The 27147-nt window shown below is 40.6% G+C and overlaps 1 protein-coding gene across 1 annotated transcript in view; it reads right to left on the bottom strand.

Moving 5' to 3' along the window:
- Window positions 1-27147, bottom strand: part of ABCB9 (ATP binding cassette subfamily B member 9) — a 713793-nt gene that overhangs the window by 556213 nt on the left and 130433 nt on the right. The window contains exon 2 of the mRNA XM_044068918.1: window positions 19703-19817. Within this exon, the coding sequence (XP_043924853.1) occupies window positions 19703-19817 (115 nt within the window). The remainder of the gene's footprint in view (window positions 1-19702; window positions 19818-27147) is intronic.

Raw genomic sequence — 27147 nt, forward strand, 5'->3', positions numbered from 1 at the left:
GGTGGCAAGAGCCTTTGCCAGTAGCCTGAATCCCAGGGGCGACAGGTGCAGACCATCTCTGGCAAAGCATCGTGGTCTGTCGATCATGTCATCCCAGGCAGACAGATACTGGATCTCCTTTGAATGACACCAGAAGTTTAGCCAATTGTTGAAGTCAGTAATTTTGTCCTTATATTGTGGTATCATTCTGGGCGAAGGAAGGATGCTACTCAGGGCTAGGGACATACCTGCCTGGGCCACATAATCTGAGAGCTCTTCCATGTCTCTTTTCATGTAGTCCAGGGAGGTACGTCTCAAGTCATTCACTCCAAAATGGGCAATGACAGAGTCATATTTCTACTTGTTGTGGAGTGACTTGATTGCATGAGTTATGTGGCGGATCCTGGCACCCGACAGGCAGCTCACTGTAATTTTCTCCTTGTTCAGCCTGGTGAGTGGGACATCAGTGTGCCTGACTATAGAGTCACCTATGACTAAAGTGTTAGGTACGTTGTCTTGCCTTAGGGTCTGTTGCTGGATGGCACACTGGTGTCGTGAGCTACGTGATGCTTTGGTTGTGATTGGTGTTTGTTTGTGTTTCAGCTTCGGAGGTCCTTGTTGCTTAGGCAGGTTACAGTTAAGGGCCTCCACATATGTGGATTTAGTGTTGCTATGTGTGGGTCTTGGTGGTGTGAGTTTAGAAGAGCTATGTGTTGCTTGAGGTGTAGTATGGGTGTTAACCTTCTCCTCTTGACTGTCTAGCACAATCTTGGGTGGAGAGAGCTTTTCTTCCAGTTTGGCTATGTAAGTGCATCTCTCACAGGTTGTAGTGTTGGGTGGTAGGAGGAGAGTGTTGTCTGTGCATGTGAGGCAATTGCTGCATTGTCCCAGTATGCCCAGATTCACCAGGTGGACAGAAGAAATCAACGGAAGCTGACCCATGGACATGTTTGGTTTGGTGCTTTTTTTGAAAAGTACAGGAGCTGTTTTCCCTTACCTTAGCAAGGTACTTTGCAATTATAGGCTGTTTAGTGCCTATGATTAATTTCTCTTTATTAATAAGGAGAGAACAGTATGCTAAGAGTGTTTTGGAGGTGAAAAGAGTGTCGGATAGAGTGATGTTTATGAAGCTGGAAATTGATGGCATAATGATGAATGCTGTTAGTGCATATGCTCCACAATTTGTGTGTGCTATGGACGAGAAAGAAATATTTTGGAGTGAGTTGGATGAATTTGTGATGACTGTACCCAAGGGTGAGAGAGTGGTGATTGGAGCAGATTTCAATGGGCATGTTGGTGAAGGGAACAGAGGGGATGAGGAAGTGATGGGTAGGTATGGTGTTAAACAAAGGAATGCAAAAGGTCAGATGGTAGTGGATTTTGCAAAAAGGATGGACATGGCTGTGTTGAATACGTATTTTAACAAGAGGGAGGAGCATAGGGTGACATACAAGAGTGGAGGAAGATGCACACAGGTGGATTATATCTTATGTAGAAGGGCCAATCTGAAGGAGATTGGAGACTGTAAAGTGGTGGCAGGGGAAAGTGTAGTTAGGCAGCATAGGATGGTGGTTTGTAGGATGACATTGGTGATCAAGAAGGGGAAAGTGTAGTTAGGCAGCATAGGATGGTGGTTTGTAGGATGACACTGGTGATCAAGAAGAGGAGGATGAGTGTGAGGGCAGCACCAAGGATCAAATGGTGAAAATTGAAAAAGGGTAATTGTGAGGTGATGTTCAGGTAAGAGTTAAGACAGGCACTGGGTGGCAGTGAAGAGTTACCGAATAGCTGGGTAACTACAGCAGAACTAGTAAGGGAAATTGCTAGAAAGGTGCTTGGTGTGACATCTGGAAAGAGGAAGGAGGACAAGGAGACCTGGTGGTAGAATGAAGAAGTACAGGAGAGTATACAGAGAAAGAGGTTGGCGAAGAAGAAGTGGGATTGTCAGAGAGATGAAGAAAGTAGACAAGAGTATAAGGAGATGAGGTGCATGGCAAAGAGAGAGGTGGCGAAGGCTAAGCGTATGAAGAGTTGTATAAAAGGTTGGACACTAAGGAGGGAGAAAAGACCTGTTGGCTGGACAGAGGGACTGAGCTAGTAAAGATGTGCAGCAGGTAAGGGTGATAAAGGAAATGAGGGAAACATACTCACAAGCGAGGAGAGTGTGTTGAGCAGATGGAAAGAGTACTTTGAGGGTCTGATGAATGAAGAGAATGAGAGAGAGAGAGAGAGAGAGAGAGAGAGAGAAGGTTGGATGATATGGGGATAGTGAATCATGAAGTGCAGTGGATTAGCAAGGGGAAGTAAGAATAGCTATGAAGAGGATGAATAACGGAAATGCTGTTGGTCCAGATGACATACTTGTAGAAGCATGGAGGTGTTTAGGTGAAATGACAGTGGAGTTTTTAACTAGATTGTTTAATGAAATCTTGGAAAGTGAGAGGATGCTTTAGGAATGGAGAAAAAGTGTTTTGGTACCGATTTTTAAGAATAAGGGTGATGTTCAGAGCTGTAGTAACTACAGAGGGATTAAATTGATCAGTCACAGCATGAAGTTATGGGAAAGAGTAGTGGAAGCTAGGTTAAGAATGGAGGTGATGATTAGTGATCAGCAGTATGGTTTCATGCCAGGAAAGAGCACTACAGATGCAATGTTTGCTCTGTGAGTGTTGATGGAGAAGTACAGAGTAGGTCAGAAGGAGTTGCATTGTGTCTTTGTGGATTTAGAGAAAGCATATGATAGAGTGCCTAGAGAGGAGTTGTGATATTGTATGAGGAAGTAGGGAGTGCCAGAGAAGTATGTAAGTGTGGTGCAGGATATGTATGAGGGTAGTGTGACAGCGGTGAGGTCTGCGGTGGGAGTGACGGATGCGTTTAAGGTGGAGGTGGGATTACATCAAGGAGCAGCTCTGAGCCCTTTCTTATTTGCAATGGCGATGGACAGGTTGACAGACGAGATCAGACAGGAGTCCCCGTGGACTATGATGTTTGCAGATGACATTGTGATCTGTAGTGAGAGTAGGGAACAGGTGGAGGAGACCCTGGAGAGGTGGAGATATGCTCTAGAGAGCAGAGGAATGAAGGTCAGCAGGGCTAAGAGAGAATATGTGTGTGTGAATGAGAGGGAGGATAGAGGAATGGTGAGGATGCAGGGAGTAGAGGTGGCAAAGGTGGATGAGTTTAAATACTTGGGATCAATAGTTCAGAGTAATGATGAGTGTGGAAGAGAGGTGAAGAAGAGAGTACAGGCAGGGTGGAGTGGGTGAAGAAGAGTGTCAGGAGTGATTTGTGACAGACGAGTACCAGTAAGAGTGAAAGGGAAGGTCTACAAGAGGGTAGTGAGACCACCTATGTTATACGTGTTGGAGACAGTGGCATTGACAAAAAGGCAGGAGTCAGAGCTTGACGTGGCAGAGTTGAAGATGTTAAGATTTGCACTGGGTGTGACGAGGATGGACAGGATTAGGAATAAGTATATTAGAGGGTCAGTCCAGGTTGGAAGGTTTAGAGACAAAGCCAGAGAGGCAAGATTACGTTGGATTAGACATGTGCTGAGGAGGGATGCAGAGTATATTGGGAAAAAAATGCTAAGGATGAAGCTACCAGGTAACAGGAAACGAGGAAGGCCTAAGATAAGGTTTATGGATGTGGTGAGAGAGGACATGCAGGCGGTTGGTGTGACAGAGCAAGATGCAGAGGACAGGAAGAAATGGAAACAGTTGATCCGCTGTGGTGACCCCTAACGGGAGCAGCCGAAAAAAGAAGAAGAAGAAGAAGAAGAAGAAGAAGGAGAAGGAGAGCTGAGCGCTTGTATCAGTTTAAGGCTTCCTCGTGCTTTCCAGCAGGTATTAGAGCAAGTGCTAGTCACGGGGATGCTTAAAGGTAAGATGAAAAAAATGGTCTATCCTAAACACTGCAGTGTGCACTAGAGAAATTAGATGTGAACGTAGGTAACTTAAGTTTTACCTGTCTAAAAAGTTACGTTTTAGTGGAGAGTCACGATTTTAAAACAGCAAGATAGATTGAAAGGGGGTGATCACTTTTGTATTCCGGTACTATGGAATACAGTAGAATGGCCAATAAATTTAAATAGTTGAAGGGGAGTGATTTCACAAAAAGATAATTTAGTGCTTACTCACACAAGCCAGTGAAAGCAGAGAGGAAATGAGATATATGGTCAAATTAGCATAAGAGGCAGGCAACTAGAAAGACAGGTGTATTTAAGAACATGACAGTGATGGGGGGGGGGGGTTCTGTCTGACTCACAAGAGACAGAGATGTGGGGTCTTTTGAAGTTTTATTATGCAGTTAAAAGCAGAACACAAGCAAAACACAAGGTAAAGAAAACAAATCACAGCACTCAAAATATAAAAAGGCAATAAACTAATACAAAATACAACAAATAAAAAGCAAACCAACCTTTCCCTCACAGCAAAGTTTCCTTTGCTATTAGCAAAATTAGTAGTGTGTGGAACAGGATAAACTTGTTTGTTACGATATTGCTTCAAATCACGTTCCAATTTACATTTTTTTCTTTTGAAAAATATTATTGCACCTCTTCTCTACTTTATCCAAAACTTTTTAATACAACTCATGGTACTGTGGAAACAACAGATCTTCCCTAATTTTCTCATCTAACACTTTTACTTCCTGTGTCAAAACAGATTTTTGTTTTTCATAGTAAAAAGTTGTTTTCTTCAATAAATTCACCCCAATGCCATCAAAAAAAATCAATAAAATCTTCAATGACGTCACTATCATAAAATATACCAAACGGAAATTTATATAATCTAAGCCCCTGAGGGACCACTTTTAAAGTTATACATTCATTAAGATAGGCAATGTCCATTTGTGTAGTTTTTAATTTAAAAAGTCTCTTTTCCAAATAAAATATTAAGTCTTTTAAAGAACCAAAATTGTAGTCATCCTCATGTACAGATATTCTCGATGCATTCCCATTATTATTAAAATTGTTAAAACTGAACTGTCTGGAAATTAAGTTGGTGAGTTTAGAACTGCCTTCTAAGTTCACAATCACACTGTCGTTCTGACAAGACGTTGCCGACTGATTACAGGCAGCGTTAGCTCCATGCTAAACAAAGGCATTAAAAGTTACAGTACCTTTTTAGGAATCACCTTGTGACTCAGTTTGCTGTATTTCCTTGCCCTGGATACCAATAGTGGAGGCTGAACAAGCTCCCGAGTGAAAACGCTGTTCACTCAATGCTATCCCACCATCTTGCTGCGACTCAGCTCTCACTGTCACATGCCCCCCAGGGCCAATCGGACTCGAAGCTCGCATCCCTTCCTGGTTAACCTCATGAATATTCATGCTAGGCTGATTAACTGCTCCGTTTCCTCCAACGGCTCCCAAAATACTGGGTTCTTTTTGAGAAAGCAGTTCAATCTATTTTATTAAATCGCCTTTCAACTGACCAACTTCTTCCCTCAACTGCGATAGTTCAGTTTTAGAACAATTGTCCAAAGCATCAGTACTGGACAGATTAAAAACATCCAAGATATCCATGCTGTAAAACGAACTGATAAGTACTAAAACCAACACTTGAAATAAAATATAAATAGTAGAACACTAAGTAAATAATTATAAAAACGGTCCTGTCCACATCTGAATACGCTTTATTAGGAGACAAAACAACAAACCAAATTACAAAAAGCCGTATTTAGCACTTTCATCTCTGTTAAGGAGACTTCTTCAGAATACAATTAATTCCATTGCCTAAACTCTTTATAAATTATATTACATCTAGACGTCATGAATTGTTCCACCAACCCATAGTCAATATAATAAATTAGTCATTAACATTTAAAGTACTACATTAAAAACTGATTATAAATAACTACTGTTTGCTGAATGACTAGATAAAAATATTAAAATATAATAAATTAAATAATATTATTAAATAAATATTAATAAAAATTAATAATATTAAAATAAATAGTCAAGTTCATTCCAGACTTGAGCCAGCTTTCACCACCACTCAGAAAGTTGACACCTAAAGAAGTATCCTGGTCTTGGTTAGAGCAACACCAAAGAGCATTTCATGTCCTGAAACAGAGAATTGCTAGTCCACCAACTCTCAGATACTACAATGTTCACAAGCCAATTGCACTTTCCTGTGATGCTTTGAAATTTGGTCTTGGTGCCGTCATTCTACAAGAGGATCAACCTGTTGCCTTTGCATTGGGAACTTTTACCCAAACTAACATGCAGTATGGCCAGATCGAGAAAGAGCTTTTGGCAGTTGTGTTTGCATGTTTGAGGTTCCATGATTATGTTTATGGTAGACCTCTCCCGATTGAAACAGACCACCAACCTTCAGTCACTACCTTGAGAAAGCCAATGCATTCAGCTCCAGCCTGACTGCAACATATGATGCTGAGATTGCAAAAGTGCAATTTCAATCTTGTCTACAAGAAAGGCAAACTTCTTTATCTTGCTGATACCTTTTCCAGATCACCCAGAAATACCACAGAACAGCATGAGAATGAGAACCTTGATTCTGAAGTCATGGAAGTGAGAATTTTTTCTTCCACACTTCTTGATGAGCTGGGAGATCACACAGCCACAAATCCAGTTTTACAGAGGATCAACCACTTAATCAATCAAAGTAAACACAAAGTCAGTAAACTGCAAAGGTGAGGCTTCTGAACAGCAACAAAAATACTCCAGAACAACAGCTTAACTCAAATTTCTCCAACCACAAGACAAGGATCTGAATTCCACTCGGTTTTAACACAATTTATTGGTACACAAGCGCTTTCACAAATAGCTTCTTCAGGTGTATAGCTACCATTAAAATACACACTCTTTATATAGCACTTAAAATCTGTCACATGACTTCAATTAGCAATTTTAAAGGCATATACACAAATTCTCAGTGCTATTTCCTAATGCAAAATCCAAAACTTTATATAATATAAAATGTTAAAAACATAAATAAAAATTGAACATTTCACTTATTCAGTGATCTCTTTTTCAATACTGGTCTTATAGGAATAGAGTCATTCAGTCCATGCCCTGAACTAGCCCTTAGCCTAATAATCCATTCAGCTTCTTTCTCCTCAGTCCTTGCTTTTATATCACCCCCTCTTATGTCAGTGAATGTTCTGCATAAAACAACAAACTTTGACTTAAAACTGTTTACCCGTAATCTGACATTGAAAATGTTATTTGGTAATGAATAAAAAGAGTATGATACTATACTCAGGAAACCGGGTCTATTTATTCCAAAGCAAAATGTTCTAATTAATGCATTTGAGCAAACTTGTATCTCTGATATGTATAAAATGTATTACGAGCGGAAACAACTTAAAGAAAGTGAAAAGTGGCACAATTTAAGTAAAGAAGAATTTATAGCTATGCATGATTTAGACAGCAATAACCTGATAACTATTAGGCCAGCAGATAAGGGTGGGCAAATGGTGGTTATGAACAGAAAGGATTATAATAGTTTGATGTTGGAAATGCTGGATAACACTGACTTCTATCAAAAAATGACATCTGTACAAAGTAAGAATATGATATTAAGAGTAGAAAAAGAAATTAGATGCCTAGAATAATTAGAGCTTTGTGATAATAATATAGTGAAATATTTAGTAATTATGGATCCAACTATTCCAAAGATTCAGGGGTTGCCTAAATTACATAAAAATTCCATTAGACCCCCAATGAGACCAATAGTGGCTGGAAAAAATTGGTGTACTGAACCAGCTTCAATATTCATTGAGAAAAACCTGAAGGCCTTGATATATAAATCAAAATATATGTTGAAAGACACAGAGCATTTTCTCAGGGATTTATATGAATGTATCAGTGAAACAGATGCTTCAGAACAGTATTTTTTGTTACACTAGATGTTGTTTCACTGTTCACAGTTATACCAAATACAGTTGGCATTAAAAATGTCATACATCTATTGGAAATGAATAAGGAATTTGGAAGTAGAACTATAGGAATATTACAAAGATTGTTAAAACTAGTGCTTGAAAATAACATCTTTGTATTTAGGGAAGAAATGTATTGGCAAAAGAATGGAGTGGAAATGGGCACTCTTTGTGCTAACAGTTATGCCAACGCAGTCGTGTCCAAGTGGGAAATGGAAAATGTTATAAAAGGAAAGTTTGATAAAATTATCATTTTCTACAGGAGGTTTGTAAATGATCTCTTTCTTTTATGGAAGGGGATGGAAAATCAGCTATATGAATTCTTAGAATTTATTAATAATTCTACAGAATTTCTTAAATTTACCATGAATCATTCTATGGATGGTATTAGTTTTTGGATGTATATGAGGAAAAAGATGATATAGGCAAGGTTAGCACAAGGATGTTTAGAAAGACATGCCATGCAAATAAATTATTAAGCAGAGATAGTATGCATCCTAATTTTATTTTCAGAAATGTAGCACAAAATCAGTTCCTAAGGGCATCAAGATTGAGTGTAAAAACTGAAGAATATGAGAAACAACTAACTTTGACAGAAAAAGAATTATTAGATAGAGGCTATGATAACAAAATGATAGCTAAAAATATGGAAGAAGTAATGAGTAAAAGAGGGAATAAGGCCAAACCATATTTCTCAAAACAAACAGTGAAAGGGATAGAGAAGGTGACACACAAGAATGTTAGAATGTGTCTGAATTATTCAAGGGATGTTAGATTGTACACTAATATTATAAATGAACACTGGAATATACTAACATCAGATTGTAAAATGAAAGAGCTAGTAGGCACAAGACCACAATTTAGCTTTAAAAATAAGAACTTAAAAAGAAGACTCTGCATAGACAGAGAATTGAAAGGCAAAGAAAATGAAAAAGGTACTAGACCAAGTGGCAAGTGCAATTTTTTGTAGTTTTACCTGTGATGATTCACAATTTAAACATCCAGATACAGGTGAGACGTTTTACCTGCGAACTTATGCGAAATGTGATACAGCACATGTAGTATACTTGGCTATCTGCCAAACATGTCACAAATTTTATGTAGGGAAAACAGATCGTCTCTTAAAAGATAGGATAAGAGAACATTTATACCATATCAAGAAAAAAAGTAGTTTTAATGCACTAGTGAAGCATGTGTCAGTTACTAATGAACAACATGTTTTTAAATTTGTTGTTTTATGCAGAACATTCACTGACATAAGAGGGGGTGATATAAAAGCAAGGACTGAGGAGAAAGAAGCTGAATGGATTATTAGGTTAAGGGCTAGTTCAGGGCATGGACTGAATGACTCTATTCCTATAAGACCAGTATTGAAAAAGAGATCACTGAATAGGTGAAATGTTCAATTTTTATTTATGTTTTTAACATTTTATATTATATAAAGTTTTGGATTTTGCATTAGGAAATAGCACTGAGAATTTGTGTATATGCCTTTAAAATTGCTAATTGAAGTCACGTGACAGATTTTAAGTGCTATATAAAGAGTGTGTATTTTAATGGTAGCTATAGACCTGAAGAAGCTATTTGTGAAAGCACTTGTGTACCAATAAATTGTGTTGCAACCGAGTGGAATTCAGATCCTTGTCTTGTGGTTGGAGAAATTTGAGTTAAGCTGTTGTTCTGGAGTATTTTTGTTGCTGTTCAGAAGCCTCACCTTTGCAGTTTACTGACTTTGTGTTTACTTTGTGAATATTTTGGAATATCTTTATGCAAAGGTGCCTGTAACATTGGGTGGTTTCCACTACTTAATCAATCAAGGTCGGCCATCAAAGCAATCTAGTTTACCTCAAGAAATGCAACCTTATTTTCCATGCAGAGATGAGATTTTGTCTGACAAAGGTATCATTATGAAAGGTCCAAAAGTAATTGTTCCAAAGTCTTTGCAACCAGAGTACATTACTATCTTGCATCGTGGTCACCCAGTACCACCCAATCTAGCAAAAGAAGGGTGAGAGGACTAGTACTTTGGCCTTTTATGTCACAAGACATTGAGAGAGCACTTTAATCTTGTTCAGTGTGTAATAGTACAAAGCCACATCAACAGAAGGAACCACTTCAGCTTAACCAGATTCCGGAACTACCTTGGTCGTCAGTAACCACTGATATCTTTGCGTGGAATGGTCAACATTATTTGGTGTTAGTAGATTTTTACTCCAATTGGTTCCAGATTGACCTATTTTCTAATTTAGCATCCCGTACTGTCATTACTAAGATGAAACATCATTTTTGGTGTTCATGGTAGTCCACACAAAGTTATTTCTGATAACGGCGCCCAGTTTGCAAGCCAACAGTTCAAAAGATTTGCTGAAGAATGGAACTTTTCTCATGTCACAAGTAGTTCAGAGTACCCCCAGTCAAATGGTTTGGCAGAACGTGCGGTTGAAGGTGTAAAACAGTTTCTACAGAAGTAAAAATGAGATAATAGTGATGTTTTCCTGAATCACTTGAATCTCAGAAATGTTCCTCATGATAAACATCTTGGTTCACCTGCTCAGAGACTTCTGTCGAGACAAACCAGAACCACATTACCAATCAGTAGTCAATTGTTGGTTCCATGTGTCAAGAACAACAGGTCAGCGAAAACCAATCTGCTAAAGAAGAGCCTAACCCAGAAGTCCTACTATGATAAGACCAAGAAACTGCTCAATCCATTACAAGAGGGGGAAGTGGTACGGATGCAGAAGGTTAAAGGTTATGATCAGATTGGTGTCATAAAGAATATTGGTCCAGAGCCGAGATTGTACAATGTGAAATCAGAAGGCGTGATCTTTAGATGGAACTGGAAGCATTTGAGACCAGTGTTCAAGCCTATGCTACAGCACACAGCCTGTGAGTAAGACTCCTCAGAGTGAGTTGTCTGGTGTTACAATTCCAGAGGAAGTTCCAGAGGACATTCCCATTCCTGTTATGAATAAAGAAGTTCCTGATACGAGTTGTACACCACAGACTGTCCCTGTTGCTAAATTTGGTCCCAACTGTTATGTTACAAGACATGTTCATATCTCTAAACCCTGTAACAGATATGAAGCAACTTGGACATGAACACTGTGTTTTGTTTCTAATGTATATAGTAATGTATGCCTAACTCTGATATTGTTTTGTATAAAGGGCAATCTTTTTAAGAGGGATGGTGTAGATCAATGTGTGTGTATATACCTTTAAGAAGCTATACAAGGGTTTCCACAAGAGTATAAATACTGAACATGTGCAAGCTAGACTGCCATTTTGTAGTTAGCTTTTGAGATGTAAGCATGTTTTATTGTAAGGTCTGTCTGTTAACTACTTTGTTCATATATAATGATACTGCTATCCAGCCGGATGTGTTTCATATGTATTAAAGCATCTAAATTAAATACCCTGCCTGCTTGTCTTCAATTTTAATAAAGGGCAAGCAACAGGTAAGAAATCTGTAACTCAAATGTATGTCATTATTTTCTGATTTCAGCCCTCAAAAGATTTTCCCGTGATTTGCCTGAAGACCACAGTTTTATAAGAAACAAACCAAACAATATGAAGGAAAAATCTGGACATTCTGCAAACACCTGGACAGTTGAGATTTATGCTACTACCATAACCCCTCCAACCATTAACAGGGAACAGGTCCTGGTGGCGACTGCTAAAGCCAGAAACACAGCCTTGGTGAGCCCCAACAATATACCAGGATCCCTCTTAAATGGTTTGAAACATGACCTACCAGGACCACTTGAGTCACTTTTCAACTATACCATCAAAAAAGCTTTGTACCATGAGAATGGAGGACTGCAATGGTTATCCCACTTCACGAGGGTGGACCATCAACTGACCCCAGAAACTACAGACTCATTAGTCTGACTAATCCGATATGCAAGGGCATGGAATGAATGATCAGCAAAGACATAGACAACCTTCAGACTGTACCCAACTCAGGTTTTTTTTTTTTTTCAGAGGAAGGTCAAGCTTGCTAAACCTGGTGGACTTCTTTGAGAACATCACCAAGGCAACGGATGAGGTCAAAATGGTGAATACCACATACTTGATCCTGGCTAAGGTGTTCGATACAGTAGCCCACCTGAGTACAGTTGACAGACTGACTGAACTGAGCATAAACCCCTGCATAACTCACTGGATAGACAGGACCCATGATATCAGGACTGGTGACACCACCTCCACTAAGGGACTGGCCACCAGTGGGCTACCTCAGGGCTTTGTGCTGGCATTGCTCCTATTTGGTGTCTACTTCTTGGAGGTAAAGGCTAATGTCAAGGGCTTTTGGCTGACCAGGTTTGCAGATGACTGTAAATTTGGAGCTATAACAGATTCCCTCGTGACACAAACATCTTAGAAGAGGGTCTAATCATACAAATGACTGGAGACAAAGTAATTGATTAAAACTCAATACCAAGAAATGCATTATAGTACCTTTTGGGAAAGATGCCACTCAGGCTAATAACCCCATTAATAAGACACCCCTAAGAGTTGACTTGGTAGTCAGAGATCTGAGAACCTATGTAGACAATAATCTGGGCTTTGAACACGTAGCCAAGGTGGTAAGGAAATCATTCTATGTCACCAACATATAAGTAAGGGCATGGCATCTTGATCCAAGGAAGTCACCGTGACACTTTATTCGGCCCTTATCAGACTCCTCATTATGTATAATGTCCCCTTTGGCATGTACCTGACCAGACATATGCAACAGCTGGATTGCTTATAATGGTCCCTTACGAGGAGAATTCAGTGTATAAACACATTGTCCTATTCACATCACGTCAAAGTCCTGTCTCTACACTCAGTCTACAGGTTACTGAGAGGTGAGCAATACCTGGCATGCAAGGCATCCTCAGCTCCAGCTCTGAGGGAGCTTTTGCACATCCACAAAATTAACAGCATCAGAATCACTAGATCCAAGGATTTGAATTTTGCTTGTGACATAATAAGACATTTTCTTCAGAGGATCCCCATTCTCTGGAACAGTGTGTCAGTGTATTTAAGGCACTTGTTACACTGTCGCAGGATGTCCATGTCCACCAGGCTACATGCAGAGATAGCAGGAAGGTGCCCATCCATGGTTTCAGCTCCTTAATATGTGCTTTACAAGGGAAAAGAATGGGGGGTGTTTGCAGCTGGATGAGGGATGGGTGCTTACTTAATGTAATCTACGGCTAACTTATTCGTTGATGCTGCCCAGTGCACAAACCAGTTGCTCTTTGAGCAGCGACAGTCCTGAGTCCTGTAATAATGTAATCTAGAGCTAAATAAATGCATCAGTGCCCATCAGCGTGAAAAGTAGTTGCTCTTTAAGTAGCGCCGGACTGTGGAACATTTCTGAGGTAGTTTTTATAGGGAAAAGTACAACTTCTAATGAATGCATTTATAAAGGGCAGCACTAACCGCCACTGAGCGAAGAGCATCATCAGGCACTGCATTTATACAGGGCAGCACTAACCGCCACTGAGCGAAGAGCAGCATCGGGTACTGCATTTATACAGGACAGCACTAACCACCGCTGAGCAAAGAGCAGCATCAGGCACTGCATTTATACAGGGAAGCACTAACCACCACTGAGCAAAGAGCAGCATCAGGCACTGCATTTATACAGGGCAGCACTAACCGCCACTGAGCGAAGAGCATCATCGGGCACTGCATTTATACAGGACAGCACTAACCACCACTGAACAAAGAGCAGCATCGGGCACTGCATTTATACAGGGCAGCACTAACCGCCACTGAGCGAAGAGCAGCATCAGGTACTGCATTTATACAGGGCAGCACTAACCGCCACTGAGCAAAGAGCATCATCGGGCACTGCATTTATACAGGGCAGCACTAACCGCCACTGAGCAAAGAGCAGCATTGGGCACTACATTTATACAGTGCAGCACTAATCACCACTGAGCGAAGAGCAGCATCGGGCACTGTATTAATACAGGGCAGCACTAACCGCCACTGAGCGAAGAGCAGGATCGGGCACTGCATTTTTACAGGGCAGCACTAACCACCGCTGAGCAAAGAGCAGCATCGGGGAAGGCATTTATACAGGGCAGCACTAACCACCGCTGAGCAAAGAGCAGCATCGGGGAAGGCATTTATACAGGGCAGCACTAACCGCCACTGAGCAAAGAGCAGCATTGGGGAAGCCATTTATACAGGGCAGAACTAACTGCCGTTGAGCGAAGAGCAGCATCGGGCACTGCATTTATACAGGGCAGCACTAACCGCCACTGAGCGAAGAGCAGCATTGGGCACTGCCTTTATACAGGGCAGCACTAACCGCCGCTGAGCAAAGAGCAGCATCGGGCACTGCATTCATACAGGGCAGCACTAATCACTGCTGAGCGAAGAGCGGCATTGGGCACGGTATTAATACAGGGCAGCACTAACCACCGCTGAGCAAAGAGCAGCATCAGGCACTGCATTTATATAGGGCAGCACTAACCGCCGCTGAGCAAAGAGCAGCATCGGGCACTGCATTTATACAGGGCAGCACTAACCTCTGCTGAGCAAACAGCAGCATCGGGCAAACTCAAGGCTTATATAGAAGCAGAAAAAAGCAAGATTTAAACTCGGTGTCTACATTATACACAGCCAGAAGCTCTAAAGAGTGAATACAAGTTCATCAACACATAAAGAGCGATGTACAAAATAGAGAAACACATATTGAGTGAAAATCAAAACACGGAACGTGTTTCTTGAAACAACAGCACCATGCAGGTATACATAAATTAACTAAATAAAACTAAGTTGCTAAAGTGGTTAGAAAAACATTCTACCTTGCACACCTTATCATGAAGGGATTCACATCCAGATCCAAGGATGTCATTGTACCCCTATACTCCTCCCTCATCAGACCCATGATTGAGTACAATGCCCCATTTGGTATGTACCTCACCCGGCATTTGCAACAGCTGGAGAGACCACAAAAGTACCTCACCAAGAGGATCAAGGGTCTCCAACATATGTCTTATTCTGTCAGACTAAAGAAACTCCAGCTCTATTCAGTAGCATACCGCCTGCTCAGAGGTGATCTCTGCCTGACGTACAAGGCCATGTCCAATCAGGAACTGATGGACATGCTCCACCTCAAAAAATCCAAATCCATCAGGACCACGAGAGCTAAAGACTTAAACCTCGGCACAAGTATGAATAGGACATGCTGGAGGGATAGATTCATAACTCAGAGGCTTCCCATGCTCTGGAACAAGATCCCAGTTCATATTAGGCAAAGCCCCTCACTGACTCTCTTCAAGAGAAATCTTGATGAGTGGATGGGAGATCGTAAGTTTACCCCAGGGGTCACATCTGTGTCACTAGTAGACAGGGGCACAGTAAACTAATTCTATTATATAAGGGGACCTTCATTGTGTCACTACTAGACAGAGGCATAGTATTCTAAATCTATTCTGTGCATTTTTTGTACCATTTCATGGGGTGGCGAAAGACACATCACTATGGCTAGGCTTACAAATGCCCCAGGGCAGATAGCCTAGTACTAAACTATGAAACTATGAAACTATAAAATAATAGACTTTTGCAGGGGGGCAAGCCCCCCTGCACCCCTCCTACTTAAATATACCAACTCCAAGACCGCACTACAGTGGGTATATTTCCTTATCCCCAGGATCGCACTGCTGGCCAAAGAAATACGTTCAGTGTTCTGATTTTCTCTCAATACATGTTTCGCTATTTTTGTATATTGCTCTTTATGTGTCGATGTACTTGTATTCGCTATTTAGAACTTTCAGCTTTATAATATAGACCCTTAAACTAGGTATACCCACAGGCCAATCAGGTAAGCACACAATAAACTGTCCACCAGCAATTCCCTGCTCAGACAGGTGAAATCAGTCCTTTCCTGCCACAAGAGTGCAGACTTTACCCCTCTTGAAAGCACTGAAAATAGTAGATTCCATGTATTTAGAGTACTTTACAAATGCTGAACAGCAGCCCTTACAGCAGAGGAAAAATGCAACTTAAAACTCTAAGCAAGTTCAGGGAAGCAATAAATAGCACATAAATATTTCAGAATGCAGTAAAACAAAGCAATACAAGTGCAACATTATACTTAATTTCAGTTTTCTTGTCAAGGATGACTTCAGATATAAGTAAAATCTCTCAAACTCTGTGGTGTCATTGCCAAACGGTGCACAACTCTAGATAACTGAGCCAATACTCACTCAAATGTGAGGCTTATATAATAGCAGAAAAAATCAAGTTTTAAATTAGGTATGCCCACAGGTCAGTCAGGTAAGCACACAATAATAAAGGCAATATTGGAGCTCTTTCAGAAACTTTAGCTTAATGTGTTAGTGGGGGATGGGTTAGACACAGAATGCAACTTTGAACAGGTAAAAGGTAATCAGAATATAAAAGCACTGAAGCACAAATCAGAGAAGAGACAACTCTCTCACTGTTGACCTTCTACTACAGTTTAAGGCACCAGACTATGCAGAAATTTACCAGTAACGCTGTTTATGGAACAAATGCAATAGTAAATGACTATGACTCAAAATCCTGCAGGAGTACAAGTTATATTACAAATGTGAATTAAACTACAAGACTATGGGCCACCAGGGTTTTAAATACAAATAGATAGCTTTTACAAGTAATTCTACTTGTGGAAATAGAAGTGCAGGGTTGGGAGGGTGGTCTAATGGTTAAGGTGTTTGCCTTACAAACACAAGGTGCAGGGTTTGAGTCTCACAAGGGATAATTGGCTAGGCTTAAAATGGCTCACAAGGGCAGTTAGCTTAGTATTAATCTATGAACCTATGAATAATGCAAAAACACAATCTTTGCACAACAACTAATAAAAATATAAGACTAACATCCCAAAACAAACTTAAAATGCAAACAGATGGTACAGAGCAGAAAAGTATAAGTGCAACTCAGATATTTAAGCAGAATTGTAATCATTGAAATCATTGAATTCTCTTTCTTTTTTTGAAAAGCTAGTTACTCACAGTTCCACACCTCTCCAAGTCTTAGATAAAAACTCACTAAAGCTTTTTGAGGATTACCTTTTTTATAATATGTGACTGCCACCAGAAAGAGTTTTCCATGACAACAGTTATAAGGATACAGTGGAGATGGTTCAAAGGGAGGTTTGGTGAGAATTTGTAATAGCAGAAGAATGTCCCAGGAAGGCACCGGATCACAAACTGATGGACATTATAAAAAGGTACCCCTCAAAAAGCCCTTAGAGAACTTAAGAGCCACTACAGGAGTATTTGCCATGCCAATATGAAAGTTAGAAATGTCAGCCAGTTGCAACTTAATGGTAGAATAGCCAAGACCAGAATGAAAATGATCAGCCAAAAAGTCCAGAATGGCATCTAATGGTGCCAACAAAGGATCTTAGCTATTGAAAGAAGCCTAAATAGACAAACACTTCCATTTACTGGCACAGACCTTCCTGGTGGAGGCTTTCTGAGAGGATAAAAGGATTTGAATAACTCTCTTGGAGAACTTGGGATTTATGGCTATCATCGGAATTGAAGAAACCATGTGGTTAGTTTGAGGGAGTGAAGGTTTGGGAGACGTAACCCCAAAGAGAGCGAAATCAGACCTGGAACCGGGTCTGGCGCCCAGAGCGGGTAATGCAAGTGAGGCCAAAGGAAAGGGGAAACAAACTTGATGAGCCCAGAATGGAGCAGTGAAGATGACATTTGTTGTCTGCTGGACTGTTTTCTCAAGAAACTTGATTATCAAAGGAGACAGGAGACAGGTATAAAGAAGACCCGGGGGGGAGGGGGCAAGCATGATTGTCCCTCTGCAGGGATCAGGGCGTAAAAAACACGGCACTTTGTACTGGACAGGGAGGCAAATAGGTCACAGCAGGGGGTGCCCCAGCAGCTGAAATTCTGTGTTGCTATATCTGGATTCAGGAACCACTCATGGGGTAGAAGAATTTTTCTGCTCAGACTGTCCACTAGGATGTTGGATTTCCTGGGATGTTTGGTGTGATCAAAAATGTCAGAGAGGACATCGCACATTGTCAAACCCTCATGGCCTGTCTACATACAGGACAGAATGTGGTTCCTCTTTACTTGTTCACAGATACCATACCACTGATGTGTTGTTGGTCTGGATGGCAATTGCACCCCTGGAGAGAATGTTCTGAAAGACCTGCAGTGCTAGAGAGGACCACCCTCATCTCCAAGAAAATGATGTGAAAAATTGACCTTGTTCCACAACCAAGTACCTTGGACAGTTTTTCCCTCAAAATGCCCCCTCCCTCCACCCCACCCCAGAATGGAAGGATCTGTAGTCACTGTTGCCTATGAATGGGGACGAACAAAAGGCCATCCTGCTGTGACCAGTAGAGATTCCAACCACCACTGAATGTGGAGATGACAAATATTTGTGAGCATCACGGGAAAGTTCATAAGATGAGTTAGATAAGACCACTGAACTGTTAAGTCTACTGCAACGCTTCCATGTGGAATCTCAGCAAAGGTACTAGAGAAACAGAAGGGGCTATGTCCCCAAGAAGAACTACCGAAGTGGCAAAATGTTCATGAGCCTACAGGATGTGAGAAGCCTGTAGACAAAGAGAATGTGGTCTTGATAATGGTAGTCTGGCTATCTGAGTGACCATATCCAAATGGCAACTGATAAATTCTAGCACTGGAACTGGTTCCAGGCTGGACCTCTCATAATTCATTGTTATACCCAAGGACAGGCACAGATGGAGCAAAAAACCCCAGGCCTTGATTAGAGATACTTTCATGAAAGTAGTTAACAGCGAATCATCCAGACAGGGGAAGACCTGAAAACCACGCAGCCTGAGCCATAATTCACACAATAAGCAGTGTTACAACTGTTATTAAGAAAGAAGAATGTAAACGTGGAAAACTCCAACCAGCTAAACACTAGATCCAGCAAACACTAGAACTATCAGAAAATTATAACTAACTATAACTATCACTAAAAGTTATCAACAGTAACACTAATAGGATACAGGAAAATAGCAAAATTGGTGGAGGAGCTGCTGGCCAAGATTTGAACATGATGGTGGCAAACGAGACATGGGGAAAGGTTGTTAAAGTGGGGTATTATGGGTATAGGAGGTAGATCTCTTGAAATGATTCTGAAAAGGCCAGTTTTGGATCTGAGTTGGGTCTGATATCCCACAAGGTGAGAATGGGTGCAAAAGACAATATCAAATTTTCATCAAGAAAAGGGTGACAAATGTGACTTACTGTGACTCTTCACTAATTACCAAGAGGAAAATAATAAAATAGTTGTGTCATGATTGTTCAGCTGACAGGGTAAAGGAAAGAAAAGTTTCTGAGGCTGCAGTGGGTATGCTGGGAGAAGAATTAGTGTGACCTTTTTTTCCAGTGTACTAATTCTGTTGCACCTTCAATGTCAGTTTATGCAAAGTATCACTTTGCTGACAAGAAACAATCTACAAGGACCACAATTTATGTTTACTTAAGACCTGTATATGGCTTTTATTAGGCAAACAGCTATGGAAATTCCCTTAAAAGTAACCCTTAGTTCAGAGGCACATTTACTTTTGACAAATCTGCTCTTCAAAGGCAAGACCTCTGCTAATGTTGTCTATGTAGAAGTAACAGTATAAAAAGGGAAGGCAAAACAAAAAACAGGTTTATTAAACTGATTAATGTTTTATACATTCTGCAGTACATTAACCACACAGTGTCTAGAGAAACGATTAAGAAACAGGCTTGCTTTATGATATCATAAATACTAAAGAGATACATTTACTTGCACACAACATCTTAATTTAACCACCAGGGAGTGAACAACTTACCTGCCAACACCAAGAAAAGACAGACGAAGTAGTACGTTAGAAAACTTTTCAATATTCTTTTCAATGACTATTCCATCAATTGCCAAGCCAATGTAATATGGAGTAAATACTTCACCTGTTGAGAGAAACGATGTCCAGTGTTAAAATGAAAGATGTGTCTTATGAAGATTGTAATGTACAAAACTGTATTACTATTGCAAAATTTCACACAAGGGCTGCAACAACGTTAGCAATTATGCCACTGAAGGAGAAGAACAATAGCTGTTCGAAATTCTGTAGCACACGTACTCGTGGACATTAATGTCCCCTTTCAAAATGATGGCTAAGATGTTAAAGAACGGGACATGGAACAACAAATGAGAAAATAGACGGAGTAGACATAGTGACTTTGGTTCTGATAGCTCAGGTTTGGTGAGGGATTCAAGTCATTAATAGACCACCTAGAAGGAACCATTTGGGTTTCCTACGAAAAACTATTTTCTCCAAGGTAAGGGTAGACGAATTACTGGACAGCCTCCTAACAACCTAACAAAAGGTGCATCAGTCACTATCTGTAGTCTACAGTCAGGGAGAATATCAGCAGGCACTGGATATCTCATGCTCTGCACACTGCATGTCTTGACCTAGCTATCAGCAGACACTGTATGTCTCATGCACTGCACACTGCATGTCTTGACCTAGCTGAGGCCTTTTGTCAGCAGACACTGCATATCTCATGCACTGCACACTGCATGTCTTGACCTGGCTGAGGCCTTTTGTCAGCAGACACTGCATATCTCATGCACTGCACACTGCATGTCTTGACCTGGCTGAGGCCTTTTGTCAGCAGACACTGTATGTCTCATGCACTGCACATTGCATGTCTTGACCTGGTTGAGGCCTTTTGTCAGCAGACACTGTATGTCTCATGCACTGCACACTGCATGTCTTGACCTGGCTGAGGCCTTTTGTCAGCAGACACTGTATGTCTCATGCACTGCACACTGCATGTCTTGACCTGGCTGAGGCCTTTTGTCAGCAGACACTGTATGTCTCATGCACTGCACACTGCATGTCTTGACCTGGCTGAGGCCTTTTGTCAGCAGACACTGTATGTCTCATGCACTGCACACTGCATGGCTTGACCTGGCTGAGGCCTTTTGTCAGCAGACACTGTATGTCTCATGCACTGCACACTGCATGTCTTGACCTGGCTGAGGCCTTTTGTCAGCAGACACTGTATGTCTAATGTACTGCACACTGCATGTCTTGACCTGGCTGATACCTTTTGTCAGCAGACACTGTATGTCTCATGCACTGCACACTGCATGGCTTGACCTGGCTGAGGCCTTTTGTCATCAGACACTGTATGTCTCATGCACTGCACACTGCATGGCTTGACCTGGCTGAGGCCTTTTGTCATCAGACACTGTATGTCTCAAGAACTGCACACTGCATGTCTTGACCTGGCTGAGGCCTTTTGTCAGCAGGCACTGTATGTCTCATGCACTGCACACTGCATGGCTTGACCTGGCTGAGGCCTTTTGTCAGCAGACACTGTATGTCTCACGCACTGCACACTGCATGTCTTGACCTGGCGGAGGCCTTTTGTCAGCAGACACTGTATGTCTCAAGCACTGCACACTGTATGGCTTGACCTGGCTGTGGCCTTTGACTTCATTTTCTCATGCTGGCATCACACTACAGCAAACTGCTTTAAAATTCAACCCATATGTGGTAAGAAGGACAGCAAACTGCCTGAAAGGCAGAACCAGCAGAGAGTGAGTTGCACGTGCCTCATCAGATTGTATGAAAGAAACCAGAAGTGTCTCTCAGGGCTTGGTGCTGGGACCTCTCCTTGTCATTACTGACTTCTTAGATCTCCAATTAGAAAGCCAAGATCTCTACCTAACAAAGTTTGCAGACAACTGCAAACTGGGAGTTGTTGTTAAGTCATCAGACCCTCTGTAATCAGCTCTCCCTAGTGAACTGTTGGTGAAAAAAGATCAAACTAAATGCTAAAAAGTGTAGCATTATCATTTGTGGTAGCTAAACCCCTCCCTTCATCATACAGTCTAAATAGTATACCTCTACAAAAAAATGTAGCTAGCAAAGTACGGTTATGTAACTAAACATACACCAACAGTAGACGTTTGAATGATTACTGCTGCAGCAGCCTTAGTTATATGGGTTATGTCCTGAGAGGATATAACATTCGACCAGCTTCAGAAGCTTCAGGGCACCTTCCACATGCCTAAACTGTCAGGCAGATTGAACTGAGGTGACTAAAAGACAAGTTTGGACAAGAAGCCCTTCAGAGCTTTACTGCCACTGAAGAGTATGCTCCTGTGAGGCTTTTGAGGATCAACGGTCAGCTTCTGCTGTTCCTTTCCTGGGCAGACAAGTTCTCTTTGGGGAAAAGCTTCCATTTTCTTATTTGTGTTGTTACTTTAACACATTCATCTTCAGGAAAGTTATTTTAAACCTAGGAGCATAGCTAAGGTTACCGCAGCAGTCATCAATATGATGAAAACCCTAGGTTCTTCATTATTTTAAAGCTAGGAGCACAGCTAAGGTTACCGCAGCAGTCATCAATATGATGAACACCCTAGGTTCTTCAATGAAAAGCTCCCTCTCTTTTAACCAGCATGTAAACGAAAGTTATGTACTTACCATAATAATAGATGTCCTTCCATACTGCTGTTGTTGTATTCTTTACATAAGCAATCTCCTGCCAAGGATAGCCAGTACACCAAAGTCTTTAGGTTTTATAGGCACCAACGTCACACATAGCTCCCCACGCAAGGAGTAGGGCATGAAAGTGACGTACAAATTCAAACATTCAGAACTTCTTTGCCACCAGTCTGAGCACCATTACTGAATGTCAATATTAACACCCTTCTGCTGTGATGGTTAAGATAAGTGCCCCATTGGGGTTTAGTAACTCCTTTTTCAAATTTTGTCTGGCATTTGTGTTCAGATCATCCAGGAGGAGAAAATGTCAGTGTGGGAGGCAGAGTCCCCATAAAGATCATCACAACTGTTAAGAGAAAAAGTTTTAAAAACATACTGTTATTTGTCTTTTTCCTCTTCTTGCAAAGTGAACATGTTATTTGTTGGGATATGCCTATCAAATATGGGCCTCATCTGTGAACAAAATGCAGCATTGCTTATGAACCTGAATAATATCTGTTTTCTGCATTTCAGAATAAAGAGATTTGGTTATAGCTCAGTGAAGCCTGGGATAAGGACGCACGGCCGAGTAAGAGTTAATTTACAGAAGCAGGCTGTGTGTCCTGGAAAATTTGAGCTACCATTGTTGAACTGAACATTCTGTACTTCTTGAACATTCTGTACTAACTGTTGGTTTGAGGTGATTTGTGATAAACATGTTTATCCTATATGTTTTTCAAAGTCAACTGTCAACGGTCAGAAATGTAACAAAAAGTTGTTTTGATTGCAGTATAAAAGTTGATGTCAGTAAACAAGTTGATCAGATCAGAGGAGATCATCTTGGCCAACATGCTGTGTAATCTGGTTAGCTGCTAATAAAGAAGTTTTTCATCACCTGAGGCAGATGTGACTCGTTTGAATTTTTTCTTCTGACATTTTGGTCCTTCAGACCGGAAACCTCTATGAAGATACGGATCAGACCGACAGAGAGACCGAAAAACCTGTGCAGGTGAGGGTTTCTCATCTTAAGATTCCCTTGACTGAAAGCCCTCCGACTGATTTGTCGTTGAAAGGAGGCCGGCCGCTCTCTGATCCCTATCTGAGGGACGGTTTCTGAATGAAAAGGGGAAACGGAGTCTCATCTGGTTCAGGTAGGATGAAAAATAAATTTCTTTTAATTTAATTTAATTTAATCTTGTCGACAAGGTTTTATTTTTAGTTAAGGATGGGTAGGATTACTTGTTAAGATTATTTTGTTAAGGTCACCTGTTAAGATAGCCCCATTTTATAATAAGCCCTGTAAAATAATTCTGATACAGTCCTAAATACCTGAAAAAAAAAGGAAAAAGGTAAAATAAGAAATCTAGGGGAAACATGGGTTCGAGTTGCTGCAAGTGTGAGAGTGATGCCTGTTTAAATGTTGATGCTAAGTATATGAAAGGTTTAAACAAAAATAATGTTAAATTTTTGAAAAAGTGGAAGTTGAAATATGATTTTGATGGTACCCTGAATAAGAATGCCTGTGCAAAATTGGTTAGAGATTTGAAAAGAGATGCGGGAACTAGAACTAAAAAGCAAAGACAATTGGGATTTCCCCAAGCACAAAAATGGTTAGAAGAGGCAAATAAATGAGCTATAAGAGAAAAAACAGTGCCAGGAAAAAGAAAAAATAAATCAAAAGGGATCACTGGTGCCAAGTGGAAAAGTAGCTTTATTTTTAGATAAGGAGGATGAGCATACAGTTTGTGCGGTACAAAGGCAGGCAACTGCCCCACCGTATGGGGAAATTGCTGCTGCTGTACCATCAGAACCTCCTCAATATCAATCTGAAGATGTGGGATCTGTACAGCAGGGTGGGTTATTGGCTGCTCAAGGAAGCGTTGTGACCCCTCCAATTTACCCGCAAATTCCCGTAGTACCCAAGGTTGCTTTGCAACAGGTAGACCAACCTATGCAGTTAAGGTCAGGACCAGCAGGGCAAGGACGTTGGGCCATTAAACTTTCTGACTACTCAGAAGCTCTTCACTTAATACAAGTTGCAAACCCACAAGCAGGGGATGTTGGACAAGAGACAACTATTTTAGTTTATCGTCCCTGGGCTAGAGAGGATATAAAACGAGCTACGGATGGTATTCCTCATCCCAAGGTTAATTTTCAAAAGTTTTCTGAGGATATAGTTGGTATGCGTTTAAGTTATCATCTAAATGGTTTAGAAGTAGAACAAGTAGTGCGACAAATCCTGGGTCCAGATTGGCACTTAGTTTGTGGTACTTGCACATGTAAGGCAGATGACGGCACTACATTAAAGCATAATTCTGGGGTGTTAGACACGCGAGTCACTGATCTGTTAAAGAGAATTTCTGATAAGTGGCGTCAAAGAGCAGATTGGACAGTAATAAATCAGTGCATCCAAAATGATGATGAATCTGTAGATCACTATATTGTAAGATTGACAGAAGTGTTCAATAACCATTGTGGAATGATGATTCCGCAGGATCAGACCAATGATAGTCCGTATGAACAGCAATTGAAAAATGCTTTTCTTAAGGGTTGTAGGGCTCCGATAAGTAGTTTTATAACTAAGCATATGGTAGATTATAGAACATGTAGACTGCAACCTTTGTTTGAATATGCACGGCATGCTGAGCGACATTTCAATTTAAAAAAGAAAAAGAAAGTACAAGTGTTAGCAGTAGGGGATGATGGTGGTATATTCTTGGTACAGGACCAAAGGGGGCAAGGGCACCGTGGTGGCATAAAAAAACGTGGGGGCCTGAAATGGGACACGTTAAATAAACCAGGTGGACATTCAGAGGAATATGAGGGGAGGTTAAAACGTGGAGAATGTTTTAAGTGCGGTAGACTTGGGCACTTCGCTGCCGACTGTGAAGAGTGGCAACATCCCCCACAGCTTACGAACAAGGGCTCCGCATGACTATATGATAGTAAAGGAAGGCGCCAAATTCATTATTGTGATTATTGTAGAGAAGAAGAAAGTGAGAATGATTGTGATGATGATGAGGCAGACACTCTCTGCGATGAATGTCAGGACACTCAGAAAATTAAGGAAGGGCAGGATTGTGACTGTGAAGTCATAAACCTGGCACATTTGGGTATTGCTATGCATCTAGATCAAAAACCCATGATAGAGTTTTTGGTTGAGGGACAGAAAGTGGAGTTTTTATGTGATTCAGGTGCATTGCGTACACTTTTGGGTCCAGCAGTTCTGCCCCCGAACTGCAAGATGGACGAGTTTGTCCTTGTGAAAGCGGCAAACGGGAAAATCTATAAGGAACCACTGTCTCATCCTCTATTGTTCACAGATCTGCAAACAAACCAAACTGTTAGGTGTAGGGTAATTATATCTAAAGTTTGTCCAGTTAATTTGCTGGGAAGAGATTTGATGCATTCGTTTGGAATAGCGGCAATTCCCACACCTAAAGGCATTGAGTCGAAAAGGTTAGCGGATGGCTTGGTGGTACAAGGAGTACAAGACTTGTTTTACTGGTATAGCCAGGACTTGATTTCAAATGGGCCGGGGAGGGTTGATACAGATTTGATCAACCTAGCTTTAAGTAAATCTAGGAGCGGGTCACCGCAGGTTGCGGTGCACTAACATTGTACTATGTACTACAGACAGGCCCCTGGTCCGGATAAAGAATTTAAAAAAGAATTCTTTAAGCACAAACGTGCAAGGATAATTTTGAATGATATGTTTTGGGATAAGCAAGGTAATACAGTAGTGACCTGTACTTTGACCAAGGAAATGAGTTCTTTATATCGCTCAGGTTATAGCCCACATATTTCAATTACTAAAGCGGTGGGGACACATTGGGTAGATTTGGCGAAAAAGGTAACAAATTGGCACACAATGTCCGAAAGTCAATTGAAAGATCAGAAACAACAACCAAGCCAAACAGCAACCAAGAAAAAACAGCAGTTTTCTGTTGAATGTCACCAAGCACGATAGATTCCACCACAGTTAAGAACAAAGTGCAAAACACAATTTATTAACGCAATTCCAAAATCAAGGCGTTTTCGTCCTATAGCTGGACTTCATCAGATAATCTCTTCCATTATTTATTAACATCCATTATATACTTCCTTCCTTTTTCATTTTCCAATCAAAAAATACCAATTAATTCAAATAAACAAATCAGCTTACTTTTTAAGAAGCTCATTAATATTAAAATACATTTCATTTAATCACATAAATACATCACATTTCTCTAAAAAACTTTAAATTATGTCCATTCATCACTTTAAAATCAATTCCATTCATATTTGCAGGGGCTAGATATATTTTATATATACATGTTTGTAAAAATATTAACATTCATAACACTTCCAATCCAATAGCATATATTTCCATCAAATAGCACCATCTATTGACCATATAATTTATTGCACTCAGGATTATATTTTAGCTGCCTTTAGTTTCAGTAGAGGTAAAATTGAAATATATTCATTCAAGCCTGGGGATTTATTTGCTTGCAACGTGATCTGCCACCATAATTCTCTAAAACCTATGGTGTCTTCCCATGGCCCCCCTCTGATGTTATTCTTTATATGTTCAATTACAAAAAACTGAAAAATACTATCTTCACACATCTTCCTGTGTCTATACAATGCATTAGTCTCCTTCATTTTTATTATGTCATAGGTATGTTCATATATTCTTCTTTTTAACGTTCTCTCCATTTTACCTATGTAAAATGACCCACATTTGACACAGGTGGCCAAATACACTAATCCTTTAGTATCATAATTGTATAGCCCATTACCCCTAATCA

This window comes from Protopterus annectens, chromosome 4.part0 (genome assembly GCF_019279795.1).
Source record: "Protopterus annectens isolate FY-2018-M chromosome 4.part0, PAN1.0, whole genome shotgun sequence".
In the NCBI taxonomy this organism is placed as follows: Eukaryota; Metazoa; Chordata; order Ceratodontiformes; family Protopteridae; genus Protopterus; species Protopterus annectens.